The 13,393-nt window shown below is 38.6% G+C and overlaps 1 protein-coding gene and 1 non-coding gene across 2 annotated transcripts; one reads left to right on the top strand and one right to left on the bottom strand.

Moving 5' to 3' along the window:
- The first annotated feature begins 52 nt into the window (after positions 1 to 52).
- LOC149844968 (U11 spliceosomal RNA) lies at positions 53 to 180 on the top strand. Its single transcript, XR_016430667.1, has one exon. It is a non-coding gene; the product is annotated as a U11 spliceosomal RNA (small nuclear RNA).
- Positions 181 to 2,678: 2,498 nt separating this feature from the next.
- Positions 2,679 to 5,160, bottom strand: LOC149844969 (transmembrane protein, putative (DUF1279)). Its single transcript, XM_089997405.1, has 2 exons — positions 5,101 to 5,160; positions 2,679 to 3,389 (listed from the first exon to the last, which is right to left on the bottom strand). The coding sequence occupies exon 2, from the start codon at positions 3,380 to 3,382 to the stop codon at positions 2,957 to 2,959; it is 426 nt and encodes a 141-aa protein (XP_089853531.1). The 5' UTR covers positions 3,383 to 3,389; positions 5,101 to 5,160; the 3' UTR covers positions 2,679 to 2,956.
- Positions 5,161 to 13,393: the final 8,233 nt, after the last annotated feature.

A 13,393-nucleotide genomic window follows, 5' to 3' on the forward strand; every position in this document is an offset into this window, starting at 1 on the left:
TGAGGATTGGGTTTCGATTATAAATACGAGGGTAAGGGCGACTGGTTAAGCTTAAAAGGGTCGGTTGGCTAAATATGCCACGCTCGCCCTCGTCGGTGAGTGCCGTATGGCTATCAAGACATATGGCCGACATAATTTCTGGACTCCTTTAAAGGGTTGGCTCGCTCGGCCGACCCTCCAAACCCTTAATGAATTAAATCCTTCCAAGTTTTTAATTATTTCTTTTTTTTTTCTTTCGAAAGTCCAGCTGAGGTTAGTCTGATCGCTACCAGATATCTCTTAAGCCCCATGTGGTAGAGGGATTCGAACCTGGGCCTTCAGCTTGCCACAGGATCGCGCTTACCACATGGGATACCATCTGGTCGACCCCCTCCCAATTCTTAAATTATTTAGGCCGAGGGCGATGGTGTCTTGTAGTTTGATTTACTTTTTTTTTCTTGTTATATTTACCCACCTCCACGGCCCCTTCCCAATTCTGGAGTCTTTTTATGTCTTAAATTCTTTAAGCCGAGGGCGATGCTGTCTTTGCGTTTGATTTACAATTTTTTTTTTGTTATATTTACCTTTCATTATACCCTTTTTTGCGAGTAAAATCTTAAAGCTAACATGTTAGTTTGCTTTCGGGGTCCTTTGCTAGATCGCACCACTAGAACACCTGATTGGCTAGATCGCACTTGCAACTATTTGCTAGCAAACCAAGCTGATGGGGGCATCACAAGTTCAAAACCCACGTGTAGCGTCCTTGCCACAAGGTCAAAACTGAGTATACTCCCTGGTGGATAGGGAGGAGAGGACCTCAAGGGTTTTACCAACCAATGTGCAGTCGGTGAAAGGGGGCTACCAAGAATATCAATGAAAGGTCTGTTTATGAAAAGGTGCTTTTAGGGTATTGCCAGTAGAAGCCATGTTAGGAGCGGACAAGTGTTTGTCGAAATGCGTTGCTGTAGGTGGAAACGTTGCGAGTCAAGTCCGTGGTTGGTTGGACCAAGTCTGCCCTATGAGCCCCTGAGAACTTGGAGCAACCTTTAACTCGTTGGCGCATAGACCCATGCTTGGGGCTGAAGCCTTACAGAAGGATCTATGATGGGTGTGCCTATTTAGAAAAACTTGTTTGGTTGTAGATTATCCAACCTTTGCTCACTCACAAAACAAGCTGAGAATTGAGACTGCCGGTAGACCTTGGTTATCCAACGTTTGCATTTTTTGCTCCTCTAGGTTGCAGATTAAGACAGACATGATAATGAGTATGACACACACAGTTTGCAATTTTTTTGGGAAATAGGACGTGAGGGCACACGTTTTTCCAATTATTATTGATTGCAAAAACATTTTCTTCTAGTTTAATATATAACAATATTTTCTTATTGAAAATGTTATTACACCTTTGTCAAAAAGTTTAAAAGTATTATATAAATCTTTATTTTAAAGCCCTTGTTCAGCTCCATTCTGGTCTATTGGTATTTGCGAACAGACCCAACCAACTAATCAACGCCAGAATCAATATCACACCTAGAGCCAGAAAAATATGAACAGCATCAAAAAGTTGAATTTGGAAATTACAAACAGGTTTTGGAGTTGCAGAAAGTGATCTAGTTACAGACTATACCTCTCACTGTTAGCAGAAGCCCAAGGGCTAATAGGAAAATTGGAATTTACTAACATGATTGTACGGTTCTTCAGCCAAGATGGGTGATTGGACCTGTCTGCAATCAGAATTTCATGAATCAAGCTCTCAGATAACACCAGAGAAGCTCAGGCATACCATAATCCTATTTCAGGCCGGCTGAATATCAAAAGCATAGGCATGTATTTTTTCACCAGAAACAGAGCTGAGTTTGAGAGGAAAGTTGGAAGCACAACTTCATCAGAACTATAATGCATGGATGAGTAAAATCATCAGAAGCTCCAGACGACTACCCTCAAAAGCTAAAGCACCATGTCCTTGACTCCATTAACAGTTTCATGCTGTACAGCATCATAATCAAAGGGTGCAAGAATGAAAAGTTTGAGGTCTCATGAAACATATTTTCAGATCGGATGGACAGACAAAACGAAAAGGGAGGGCAAGAGAAACTCAATCGAGCGAAACTTAAATTGCAGACCTACATTTGAGTTCTCAGGCTGTCTGGCCCCAGACATGGAGAGGGAATTGGGCATTCAACTGGGGTCCTAAAGCAGGTCATAAAAGTGAAAATAGCCACATGATTAGATGTGAACCATCAACTATCTCAGAGATAATAGCTGGATTTCATGAAACCAAAATTTGGATCAGATACCAATATTCAAATTGATATAACATACTACCCAGGGAATGAATACATTTCGTGCAGCTCAATTAGCGCTGGCAAATGAACCAAGCATTTCCAGCAAATAATTATGCAGTTGATTAACCTCAGACAAGGGTTGGCTCCAATGATTATCTGCATCTCCAGCAACTTCACTACATTGATAAGGCTGAATTCCTAAATTCAACCTTTCATCTAAATGAGCGTTTTGCAGTTATTTGGTTTGAGATAGAGTTTGCAGTCCTACTTGAGATGGGATTTCCATTCTTCTTCAGTTCAAAGAAAGGATTAAGAGAAGTCAGCAAACGATCACACTACAGCATGAAAATGATTGATGGCCACCACAATGATACGTTTCAACTTATCCCACTTTTCTAGATAGACATGAGAGTGTTTCGAGTGTCACAATTTATTTAAGTAAATGTGATAAACAGGTACATTGAATTGGGTGAAGTTACATGACATCCAAGCGTTGCCTCAAAATGCAGAAATAGATTGAAAGCCATAGTCATCTTATAAATCAAAGACAACAAAGACTAATGTACCCAAGAAAGTCCTAAAGAATTCAAATTTTGCATATACTTTCAACTAATTCATTTGGAACTATGAAGAAAGAGATTATCTACACAATAATGAAGGTTTTTCTCTCATAGGTAGCATGCATGACTTACTCATACATGGTTCTTAAGGAAGTTCCTCCTAGCTAGAAATCTTGAAATTGGAGGAGTGAGAGCGATGGTGATCGGCACTCGAACTGGGAACAGGGCCTTGTTCAAGAGGACGGCCAGGGCGAGTGCACCGCCAGTCGATGCAGCCAATTCAGCTGTTCGATTCTTCTCCTTATTTGGGTCGGAGACGGGTTGCTCCTCGATGATAAACTCATCGCTGTAGACTCTTTCCTTGTCGTCCTGGTGATCAGAATCCCGACGGCCGATGCCAGGGAACCCAGCCCTTTCGAACATGGACTCAACGTCGACATTGTTCTTGATGGCAACGTAGAGGCCTGTAATGGAGGCTGCTGAGACCGAGAGATGGACGCCTATCGCTACCTTACCGTACTTCTTCATGAGCTCTCGGAGACGGCCTCCAAAAGCCATTGTTTACCTGAAAGCCCAACTCAAACAAAAGGAGCAGAGGATGAGAAAAGAGATGGTGCAAAACAACCCATCCCCAACTTTGCTCGAGAACAAAACAGCTTTTGTTACAAAAACTTCACCCAGTTTTATGGGAGCATTTTCCTTTTCCTAATACAAATCAAATATGTAGATATTTTCCTTGCTGTAAATATCATAAAAGAGGACTTCTAAACAAGAGATTACTCGGTAAGTCCGTTTGAAAGTGGGAAAAAGGCAAGAAAATTCTATGCAAAATACGAAAAGCAGAACCTTCTTTGTTCCTTCCAAACAAGTAAAATGTTCATACAAAAATCTACATTCTTTTGTATGACTTACACATGAAAATATTCTACATCTAAATAGGTGGAGAAAATTTTCTCCCATCATATAATAGGAAGATCCAAATTTTCCTTGAAAATTTTTACCACTTCCAAACATAAAGTACTAGTGGGAAGTGGGGGAAGAGTGGGAAATTTTCGTAGATTCACCAGCTGTGCCTATGAAAGTCTTTTCGACCTAAGAAGGTGGGAAGACGGTGATGAAGTTTTTCTATATCCGTACATCCAATGCATTTCATACTCAAATTCTAAGAAAAATCTTACCTCTTCCAAATGGGGCCAAAATGCTAAAGAGGAATGAGCGAGAAAAGGCAGGGCATTGAAAGGGGTGGTGGGGCAAAGCTGTGCAGAAAAAAGTTTCCGAGTCTGGTTGGCAAAGGAAGGAAAACAGCGGGCCCATTTTCCATGAAAAAGTTTTCTTTTTCCTCAAGCAAACAAACGCACCCATAACAATATCGGATCAGACAAAAATCGTAGCCTGACCTGAAAATCCATGGGATTCCATTTAAGCTGTGGTTTGGACGTTGGATTCCAGGAACCCGTGGAATCGGAGTCCAAAAATTTCCTCCTCGTGGCAAGAAAAAAGGTTAAAGGAATTCGCGCAGTTAGATTCCAACTCCACTAAACTCCCCGAATCCAAACACGCCCTTGGTGGTCAGCCCAGGCAGATGAACCTCGCGCTGTCACCAGGGATACAAGGGTCATTTCGAAATACAGTGAAGGACATAGAGGTCAGTTCCAATTAGTTCAGAACTTCATAGCCATTTCTAAAGACTCATCATTTAGCCATTAACAGAAAATGAGACGACCGTCGCTCCGGAAGAGATTATGAACGCCAGGGAAGAGGCGACGGCATCCACAAGAAACAATATACCCCCACACAGCAAACACGAACTGCCAACTCCTCTGTCGTAGGCAGTGGCATATAATGATATAAATCAGCTTCCTATGCAATGATTTTGTACCCCCCCCCCCGAAAAAAAATAGATTTATTTTCAATTTTCCTGAAACTCGAATTAAAATTCACAGAACAAAAAAGAAATGACACTTCTAAAAATTAGAACCAGGCGATTTTATTCGCAGAAAATTATAAAAATAAAGACGCGCGCGCGAGCGCGAAGAATGAATATTTCTGTATCATCCAATACAAACCCTCTAAAATCAAACGGAGAATAGAGATCAGAGGGGATTTTGGAAGGATGAAAAGGAAAAACTAGTTCGATTTCGCACAGATTTTGAGCTCAAAGGGCATCTCACTACACCGTCAAGCCTTCGACATTGTGCTTTTATCAATACCCACAAAACAAGAAAACTTGAGAGAGAGAGAGAGAGAGAGAGAGAGAGAGAGAGAGAGATGCGTACCGGTAAATGAAGAAGAGGAAAGCGGGATCGGACCGGTTAACGGTTAGGGTTTTGTGGGGGTTCGAATGGTTTTACGGGTTTTTGAGGAAAGGTTATTTATATAGGCCGCGTGAACTAGGGTTTGGGGGTGGAAAATTACAAACTTATACGGATGACAAATTTTGTTGACAAAAAAGGACTTCCTCGGTGATGGTGGCATGTTTGACTTTAGGTTTTCGGCTTGGATTGGAAAATGTGAGGTGGGTTGTGGGTTCACGTGTGCTGTCATCGCAAATGGTTTAATGGGCAGTGGGTAGGTGAGATCGTATTAACAAATATCGTGATATTAAACGGATTCTATTGGGTGAATTGCATTCGTAACCACAAATTCTCACGAAATTTATATTTTGTAAATATTTATATGTTTTTTTTATCAATATTTGCTTACTTATATTACTAAAATGTACATTTTTTTCTTCACTTATATTACTTAAACGTTAGTTTTTTGTTTTGAGATTTAAAAAAAAAAAATAATCGTAGTGTCTTTGCAAAATGACATGCTTCTCAAAATACCTAGCAATTTGATAAACTTTCTTGGATATCTAAACTCACTTATGCCTCACTTTTTAAGACATTTTTACCTTTGTATATGCAAACTTATTGTGGTTAGCACAATATATAGGTACGTTGTAGAAAGTTCACAACCTTTCAATAAAAAGAAGATTTTGCAAAAATTTGTAAATACAATATGACATTCGTAAGTAAAATATGATCTTTAAGAATATAACTTGTGAACCTTCTTTAAGTAAATACTCCTTGAGGAAGTCTACAAATGTCTGCTGACATTTACAAATACCTTGTGTGAATATCTCTTATGTTTGCACTTTGATGAGACCTCTTCAAATATAGTACGACCTTCACCAATATAACTTGCAAACCTCTTTTAAGTAAAATACTCTCGAGAAGGTTAATAATTTTTTGTTGATATTCACAAATATTTGTTATGAATGTCCCCGATGCTCGCACTCATATGAAACCTCTGTGGCAACCTACACCATCAAGTTTAACTCATTGTCTAGATTCACAAAGGCTTTAGTCTCTACTAAGAAGCAGAAATGCAAATTTTATGAGCGTGGGCTAAAGCCAGAGATTTTGAGGATGGTGGCACCACTTTAAATTCGAAAGTTTGTCAGACTGATGAAGATGACATCTCGTTATGAGTTTTGTGATGCTCGAACATCAAAGTCAAAGACAGAGGAGAAGCCGAAGCAAATACAACAGAGACAGTCTAGTTTGTTATCTCGAGGTTTCTTCAATAAGAAGAAAAACAACAATAAATTTATGAAGTCGCAAGAAGAAAACAATAGAGAAAGCAACAATAAGCAGTAGGGAAAGAAGCTTGAATAGAAGAAAGCAAAGAAGCCCCGGCACCAAGAGCCAGGTTCTAAAAACAATGACAATTGTAGAACATGCAGCCTCAAGCATAAAGGTCATTGTGATGAGGAAAAACATTAAGTGCTATAATTGCAGACAAACAGGACACATCACTAGGAAGTATCCCTAGCCAATGCGAGGAGATGGAACAAGACCTAAAGACAAACCAGCTTCTCTAGGTCGAGTGTACGTGGCAACTCTGCAAGAAGCTTTGGCTAGTTCAAACGTTGTAGAAGGTACACTCCTTTTTTTTTGGTGTTTGTGCTCATATTCTTTTTGACTTGGGAGTAATACATAGCTTTACTACTACTACTACTTTTTCTGCACTATTAACTGTTTCACCTACACATCTAAACATAAATGATCAAGTAGAAACACCAGTGAGAAAAAACATTTATATGGAAAAGGTTACCAAAGAATGCATTATGCAAATTAAAGAACGTCTATTGGCGGTAAACCTATTAATATTGGAATTTAAAGAAGTGAATGTTATCTTAGGCATGAATTGATTATCTAACCATCATGCAGCTATCAATTGTCAGAGAAAAAGTATCAGTTTTCAACACCCTGAAGCCACGATATTCACTTTTTAGGGTGTTAGAAAACTAGCAAAACCAGCAATTATTTCATATTTTCAAGTCAACGGTTACCTACAAAAGGGTTGTCTTGGGTATTTAGCTTATATGAAGATAGAAGTTAGTGATATCATTACGATTGCAGAGGTAGATATTGTACGAGAATTCATAGATGTTTTTCCTGAAGAACTATCAGGACGTTCACCAAAAAGGAAAGTCGAGTTCCAAATCGACTTAAGTTCTGACACAACACCAAAATCTATTGCACCTTACATGATGGGACCTGCAGAACTTAAGGAACTCAAGGATCAGTCGTAGGAGTTGTTGAATGTTGGATTTATCTGACCATTAGTGTCACCTTGGGGTGCACCGATTTTATTTGTGAAAAAAAGGATGGGTCACTACGAATGTGCATCGGCTACAAAAAATTAAATATAGTGACAGTAAATAACAAGTACCCACTATTTTTATAAGTTGGATCTACGCTCGGGGTATCACCAGTTAAAGATTCAGGAGGACATGGCCAAAACAAATTTTCACTCAAGATATGAACATTATGAATTTTTGGTCATGCCCTTCGATCTGACGAATACCCCAGTTGCATTCATGAATTTAATAAATTAGGTGTTCATACTATTTTTGGACAAGTTTGTGGTGGTGTTCGTACATGATATTATCATTTATTCAGCCAATAAGGAGCAACATACATAACACTTGAGATTAGTTTTGTAAACACTTAGGGAACATATGTTATATGCTAAGCTCTCTAAATGTGTGTTCTAGCAAGATCAAGTCTCATTTTTTGGACATATCTTCAATAAAAAGGGTGTGATGGTTGACCCTGAAAAAGTTAAAGCAGTGATCGACTGATCTAGACCCAATAATGCCACTGAAATTCAGAGTTTCTTGGGTTTAGCAGGATATTACAGGCATTTTGTTGAGGAATTTTTTATATTGGCAGCCCCACTGACCAAACTTACAAAGAAGGATGCAAAATTTGAGTGGAATGAGAAGTGTGAACAGAGTTTTTAAGAAATAAAGAAGTGATTATCCACTGCACCAGTGTTAGTTCTACCTTCTGGCACAGGCGGTTTTACCATTTATAGTGACACATCGCATAAAGGATTGGGTTGTGTTCTAATGCAGCATGATGGGGTTATCACATATGTATCTCGATAATTAAAAGTGCACGAGATGAATTACCTAACTCACGACCTAGAGTTAGCGGCAATAGTGTTTGCACTTAAAATTTGGTGACACTACTTATACATAGAATAATTTGAGGTTTATACTGACCACCAAAGTTTGAAATATTTGTTCTCCTAAAATGAATTGAATATGAGGCAGAGGCGATGGCTTGAGCTACTCAAGGATTATGATTTTGAGTTAAAGTATCATCTGAAGAAAGCCAACATGGTGACTAATGCACTTAGTCGAAAAACATAAACAACTATCCGTATTGAACCTGCTTGTCAGCGTTGTGGAGCAAAAAATAGAAGTGCAATGTCTAGCATGTCGTTTGATGTTTGTACATACGACTTTAGGGTTTGAAATTTGGGACAAGATCAAGGAGAAACAACTCTTAAATAAAGAATTGGAAGAAATTAAATTAGTAGTATCTAAAGGTGAAGTTCCAAATTTTAGAGTGAACAACTAACGAATTTTGAGGTTTTGAAATCGAGTATGTATTCCTAAGGATAAGAAACTTAGGAAACAACTTCTAGATTAGGCTCATCATTTCAGGTATTCCATTCACCCTGGCAATACGAAGATGTACATGGATTTAAGGGATAATTTTTTTGTGGAATGGAATGGGAAGGATGTTGTTGAGTTTGTGAGCAGATGTCTTGTATGTTAACAAGTAAAGATCGAACATGAGAGATCTGGTGGACTTTTGCAACCGCTACCCATCCCCGTATGGAAGTGGATAGACATCATAATGAATTTTGTCACAGGCTTTCCTTAGACCATGGAGGGATTGAATGCGATCTGAGTGATCGACGACATGTTGACGAAGTCTGCATATTTTTTTACGTGCAAGACAACATGTTCTTTTGAACAATTGACTCGTCTCTTTATTAGAGAGATAGTAAGATTGCATGGAGTGCCATACTCTATTGTTTCTCATAGAGATTTGAAATTCACCTCCAAGTTTTGGCAAACCTTTCAAGAAGCAATGAGGACACAATTAAAAATGAGAATAGTTTTTCATCCTCCTATAAATAAATAGTCAGAAAGGACCATCCAAACTTTGCAGGATATGATGCTAGTTTGTGTATTAGAGTATCATGACACTTGGCACAAGATTCTGCCATTAATGGAATTCTTATGTAATAACACTTTTCAAACTAGTATTGGTATAAATCCCTATGAAGCTTTATATGAAAGATATTGTAGAATGACTCTATACTGGGATTAGGTAGGTGAGAGGAAGACATTAGAACTATAATTTGTTCGACAAATAGATCAGATCAAATTCATTCGTAAAAAATACCTAACAACTCACAATCACCAGAAAAGTTATGTAGACAAGAGGCGATGCGAGTTAGAGTTTGAGCAAGGTGATCATGTTTTCTTGAAGATATCACATTTTAAAGGAGTAATGAGGTTTGGAAAGAAAGAAAAATCAAGTCCAAGATATATTGGACCCTTTGAAATCTTGAAAAAGATAGGTTCTAAAGCCTATCGGTTGGCATTACCCCCATTTTTGTCAATGATGCACAATGTATTTCATGTGCCTATGTTAAGAAATTATATGCCAGATTCTTCACACATACTAGATACAGTCAAATTAGTGTTGGATATTCAAGAAGACTTAAGTATTAGTGAAGAACCAATAGAGATTCTAGAGTTTAAAGAATATAAATTAAGAAAGAAAGTTATTCTTATAGTCTGGGTAAGATGGAAGCATCATTACAAGAATGAAGTTACGTGGGAGTGTGAGGCAAACATTAGTACACAATTTCCTCATCTATTTTCAGGTAAGATTTGTGACGAATCTTCTTTTAAGGAAGGTAGAATTGTAATATCATTAAACCAGGTGGGCTCGAACCCACCTAGTTAAGCTGGGTCTAGTAAGGAGAGACCTTCTCATCTCCCCACGTTAAATGCTAAGTGGGAAGAGGAAGAGCCGCCCACCTCTCAAAATTAAAGAGGGAAACCCCACTCTCTCCCATGTATGAGTAGTGGTGGGAGAGGGAGGAACTCCTCTTAATTAGAGGGGGGTTATGAAGGAGGAAATGTTTGTCTCCCATGGCTTATAAAAGCCATGGTCCCCTCTCTCTCTCAATCATTTACAATGGGAGAGAGAGAGAGAGAGAGAGAGATTTAGTGAAAGAGAGAAGGGAAGGAGGAGGAAGAGAGGGAGCATGGGAGGCACCGAAGGAGCGTTGTTCAGTGAGAGGTAAAAATCTCCCCCTTTTTTTTCTTTTTTTTCTTTTTCTTTAGAGACAGTCACCGGCAACCATGTAGGTTGTCGGCACCAGATGTCCTAAAAAAATGGCAACCACAGTGGTAGGCCGTCAAGAAAGAGAGGGGGGTGGAGGACAGGGAGTCGCCCCTATCCCTGTCACCCTAGTAAAGGAGGAGCAGAGGGAGGTCGTTCCCTCTGTCCCCACCACTGGCAACTATAGTTGTCGATGGCTTGCTCATTATAAAAAGAGAGGGAGGTAGTAAGGGGGTGACCCTGCCTCAACCACCACCAGCCACTGCCAATGGCGATAAAAAAACAACAAATAAAATCAGCAACCACGGGGGTTGCCAACGCAGAATATATATATATATATATATATATATATATATATATATATATATATATATGGGGAGGCAGTTGTCGGTGGCTGATGGCCAAAAAACAAAAAAAAAGGGGCGAGGGACAATGGGGTCATCCCTGACCCTATCGCCTTCCTGCAAGGGAGTAGAGGGAGTCACCTCCGTCTGCCCCCGCCGTCAGCAACCACCATTGTCAACAACATCATGAGGTGAGAGAGGAGGGAGGCAGGGGAGGCGCCCTTGCCTCAGCCACCGACAGTGACCGTTGGTGGCAAGCAGTCAGAGACAGAGAGAGAAGGGTCTCAGGTCCCTCTTTTGCGCTTTTTAAGTGCAATTCGAGACTGAGTCGGTCTTGAAAATAAACCGGACCAAGTCAGGTCGATCTTAACCATGACCGACTCGGTCTGGATGTGCCCCAAACCGAGTCAGAGCAAGTATGGTTAATGGACTCGGTTCGGGAGTCAAAGCGAACCAGGTCGGCCAATGTACTCGGTCTGGGTGTGATCTAAACTGAGTCAGGTAGGTCTGTACCAGACCGAGTCAATCAAGGTTTTAATATATATATATATATATATATATATATATATATATATATATATATATATATATATATATATATATATATTGAACATGGTAAAACCCAAGACTGTTGATGTTCCTCTAGTAGTAGAAATTTTTATAAAGACATTCTCAATAAGGACGAGTGAGAATCGAACATCAAACACTAAAAACCGACTCCCACAATGATAGTGAGTCAAGTCAATCCACAGGGAATAAGATATATCCAAGATCCAATATCCTAATGAACTTCACTTTATTAATAAATTAAAAGCAAGGTTTATAAACTATTTAATTAATACAAGCATTCACAATGCAAATTAATGCTCAAGGTACAAAGAAAAATCCTATCTAATGTGTTTGAGCCTTCGGTGCTCTCATGTCAACTTCATCTTCTTCAAAGAAAATTCTGCAATTAGCTTTCAAAGTGTTGAACTTGCCCTGAAGGATGCTCACACACCTTGCAAATACTTAAAGAAAGCACGTTAGAACTTTAACCAAACAAGAAAAAGAAAAATCACCCAAAAGAAATGAAAACTACCTAAGTAATATCTATATTCTATCTAAATGACTAAGTATCTATGAAAAGAACATAACTAATCAAAGAAATTCAGCAACTTCATCTTACCTATTGAACCATGAATAACATAAATAACCGAAAGATGGCAGAAAAATAAACTACCTAATACATGATTAACTTACCCCACATAAATAGCACAACAAGCACAACACTAAAAAAACATTAAGAGCAATTAATTCTAATTGGAACAGTTAAACTTAACTAAGGTGTCATGATACACTACCACAAATACATGAATCAATGCTAAGGATTACAAACACTAATCTAAGCTAATATCATTCTAAGATTAAATTTAAGCTACAAGGGAATTAACATGCAACTAAAATAACTGAGTAACTGACCCTTAAGCTATGTGGCATCTTATGTGAGATCCACACTAGCTAAGTGACAATCAAGAGTAGAGGACACATGGCTGGGGTGGGGCCCTCAAAGGAAAATCGATCTTAAATTAAATCAAATCCCTAATTATCATATGATTAAGGTAAGCAAAAAAACCAAAATAAACTCTAATCTACTACTTACCTAAATGTAATTCAAATTTGACTAAATGCATATGAGTTATCTAATGAAGACTATCCTAAAGAAAATGTAAATCTATCTTAAAGGAAATCTTATTCTAAAAAAAAAAATCAATTCAAAACCAACAACTCACACACCCTACAAGTTAGGAAACCACTTTTTTTTTCAACTTTGACCCTAAATAAGCTAACTAATACTTAACGTCCTCCCAGGATATCGACTTCCTAGAGGCTCCTTGCTAAAATCAAGGACTTGACCCTTACAAGCTAAGATTTACTTCCTAAAAATAAGGTTAAATTTTTTTTTACCTAAATACCCATAAATGATTGCTCTAATGTCTGAAATACCCTTACATGCATGACCATGGCTGAACACTAACTAGATATGCTGGATTTAATGGCTATCCCACCAAAAAATCTTATAAGACACGTCGGATTTTCAATAAGACCAATGAATTCTAGCGAACATTTATAAGCCTTGGTCACTTTCTAAATTATCTTAATCGATGAACACAACTTAAAAATCAGACACCGACCCTATCATCCACGTCCTATACTAATCAAGATCATAAGTGAACATGTAATGAATTAACAAAATTAAGAAAAACAAGTCAAAAACATGATTTAGATCTATGATCCTAAACTACAGCTAGCAGGGGATGCAAGAAGGCATACCTTTAGAAAGCCCGACGAATATAGATGCAAGAAGAGTGGACCACAGCCTTGGGAAGGTTCTTTGTATGTCCTCCAATGGTTCTTTACAAGTCTGAAGCTTCAAGGTGGAGTAATGGAGAGAAAGGCACGAAAAAGATTGAGACGAGGGAATTCAGCCGCTAGATGCAAGAAGATTGATCAAGCCTCGAGAATACATGATTTCT

Source organism: Nuphar pumila, chromosome 2 (genome assembly GCF_984573655.1).
Source record: "Nuphar pumila chromosome 2, dmNupPumi1.hap1.1, whole genome shotgun sequence".
NCBI classification, from domain to species: domain Eukaryota; kingdom Viridiplantae; phylum Streptophyta; class Magnoliopsida; order Nymphaeales; family Nymphaeaceae; genus Nuphar; species Nuphar pumila.

Excerpts from the sequence above, each read along its gene's own strand:
- LOC149844969 (XM_089997405.1), bottom strand. The coding sequence starts at position 3,382 with ATGGCTTTTGGAGGCCGTCTCCGAGAGCTCATGAAGAAGTACGGTAAG.